Source organism: Puntigrus tetrazona, chromosome 13 (genome assembly GCF_018831695.1).
Source record: "Puntigrus tetrazona isolate hp1 chromosome 13, ASM1883169v1, whole genome shotgun sequence".
NCBI lineage: Eukaryota > Metazoa > Chordata > Actinopteri > Cypriniformes > Cyprinidae > Puntigrus > Puntigrus tetrazona.
In genome coordinates, this window is record NC_056711.1 from 22,234,476 (window position 1) to 22,236,975 (window position 2,500).

The 2,500-nt window shown below is 43.9% G+C and overlaps 1 protein-coding gene across 8 annotated transcripts in view; it reads right to left on the reverse strand.

Moving 5' to 3' along the window:
- Positions 1-2,500, reverse strand: part of klc1b (kinesin light chain 1b) — an 18,865-nt gene that overhangs the window by 3,027 nt on the left and 13,338 nt on the right. For 3 of the 8 annotated variants that reach the window (XM_043255450.1, XM_043255448.1, XM_043255447.1), the window contains one exon: positions 1-1,043. This exon is cut by the window's left edge and continues 684 nt beyond it. The exons of 4 other annotated variants lie outside the window; for them this stretch is intronic. In XM_043255450.1, coding sequence (XP_043111385.1) covers positions 1,038-1,043 — 6 coding nt within the window. In that variant the 3' untranslated portion in view covers positions 1-1,037. The remainder of the gene's footprint in view (positions 1,044-2,500) is intronic. One more of the 8 variants, XR_006252351.1, reaches the window with a different exon arrangement.

The following is a 2,500-nucleotide window of genomic DNA, read 5'->3' on the forward strand; positions in this document are numbered from 1 at the left end:
TAATTCAGACTTCACTTTACAATTAAAATATTTATACGATTTGGTTACGATTTATTTAGCAATTTTTAGTTCATTCGTACTTTTTATTTTCCAATTACGAATTTGTTTCGCAGCTAAGAGTTCTACGCCTCAATTAATCGCGATCCTGAGTTTGTTTTACAATATCGAGTTTATATCGCTCATGTCTGTTAATTTGGTCAGTTACGTATTTTTATTATTATAGTTACGTTTTCAGTTTGGTTTTATTTTGTAATTCTACACTTGTTTTGGCAGTTGAGTTTACGTCACGCGTTTGTTTCACAATTCGAATTTGTGTTACTATAGTTACTTTTTACGCTTGTCCACAATTTTGAGCTGTGTTTACGTCACACAATTCTTATACAAAGTCATAAATTCAGAACTGTGAGATAAAAAGTTGTAATTACCTTTTTATTTACTTTAACTGTGTGGCGGAATCAAGCTTCCGTTCGATGTATAATTCCCAGAACTCAAGCGTGTCCACTGCCGCCTCATTCATCAAACCCACCGCAAGCTTTAATGACTGTAAACATTACTTTGACACTGGAGCACAAGAGAAAGCGTCCGTGATGTTCGTCTGTTGTTCGTTTCGGACGTGCTCAAGCCACACGAAATCATCATTTATCATATCTTACAAAACATAAGCATCAAGAGCGAGTTTCTGTGAAACACAGATGATTGTTCACCAGCAGAAGCTGCTCAAACACACGGACAGCAAAAAGAGCAAAACCATCAAATCTGCAGAATTAAGAGTTCAGTCTGAAAGTCACACATCATCGGCGAGGCCGCGATGAAACGGCGATAGATGAAAGTGTCGACATCGATTATCAACACGTCAGAGATGAGAGAGAGAGAAGATGAAGAGCCCAAAGACATCGTCACATCAACCGAAGAAAGAACAGAAGAAGCGGGGTTGAGGAGAGACGCGTCCTTCTGCCCAGGATCAACGTCCAGAGAAAACTAACAAACACGGCCCTTCCTGTGTGAGGAGGAAGAAGATGAAGAAACTCTGCACGGCTTTATGCCTGATGAGGAGAGAGAGACAGAGAGAGAGAGAGAGAGAGAGACAAAGAGAGAGAGAGACAGAGACAGAGAGACAGAGAGAGAGAGAGAGAGAGAGAGAGAGAGAGAGAGAGACAGAGAGAGAGAGAGACAAGAGAGAGAGAGAGAGAGAGAGAGAGAGAGAGAGAGAGAGAGAGAGAGAGAGAGAGAGAGAGAGAGAGAGAGAGAGAGAGAGAGAGAGAGAGAGAGAGAGAGAGAGAGAGAGAGAGAGAGACAGAGAGAGAGAGAGAGAGAGAGAGAGAGAGAGAGAGAGAGAGAGAGAGAGAGAGAGAGCAGAGAGAGAGAGAGAGAGAGAGAGAGAGAGAGAGAGAGAGAGAGAGAGAGAGAGAGAGAGAGAGAGAGAGAGAGAGAGAGAGAGAGAGAGAGAGAGAGAGAGAGAGAGAGAGAGAGAGAGAGAGAGAGAGAGAGAGAGAGAGAGAGAGACAGAGAGAGAGAGAGAGAGAGAGAGAGAGAGAGACAGAGACAGAGAGAGAGAGAGAGAGAGAGAGAGAGAGAGAGAGAGAGAGAGAGAGAGAGAGAGAGAGAGAGAGAGAGAGAGAGAGAGAGAGAGAGAGAGAGAGAGAGAGAGAGAGACAAAGAGAGAGAGAGAGACAGAGAGAGACAGAGACAGAGAGAGAGAGAGAGACAGAGAGAGAGAGAGAGAGAGAGAGACAGAGACAGAGAGAGAGAGAGAGAGAGAGAGAGAGAGACAGAGAGAGAGAGAGAGAGAGAGACAGAGAGAGAGAGAGAGAGAGACAGAGAGAGAGAGAGAGAGAGAGAGAGACAGAGAGAGAGAGAGAGAGAGAGAGAGAGAGAGAGAGAGAGAGACACACCTGAGAGAGAGAGAGAGAGAGAGAGAGAAAACACCATTAAGCACACTGTCTGTCCATCTCTCTCTCTATCTGTCCTCTGTCCATCTGTCTCTTTTTTATGTGTCTGTCTCTCTGTCCATCTGTCTGTTTCTCTGTCTGTTGTCCATCCATCTCCTATCTGTCCATCCATCTATTTGTCTTCTTTCTGCCTGTCCATCTGTCTGTTTCTTTGTGTGTCCATCTCTGTCTTTCCATCTGTCTGTTTCTCTGTCTGTTGTCCATCCATCTCTCTATCTATCCATCTCTTTGTCTTCTGTCTGTATGTCCATCTGTCTGTTTCTTTGTGTGTCTATCTCTGTCCATCTGTCTCTCCGTCTCTCTGTCTCTTTGTCGTCTGTCTGTCTGTCTGTCCATCTGTCTCTTAGTTTATCTGTCTGTTGTCCATCTGTTTCTCTGTCATCTATCTGTCCGTTCATCTGTCCGTCTGTCTCTCTGTCACTTATCTATCTGTTCATCTGTCCATCTGTCTCTCTGTCATCTATCTATCTGTTCATCTGTCTGTCTGTTTCTCAGTTCATCTGTCTGTCTGTCTCTCTGTCATCTATCTAACTGTGCATCTGTCCGTCTGT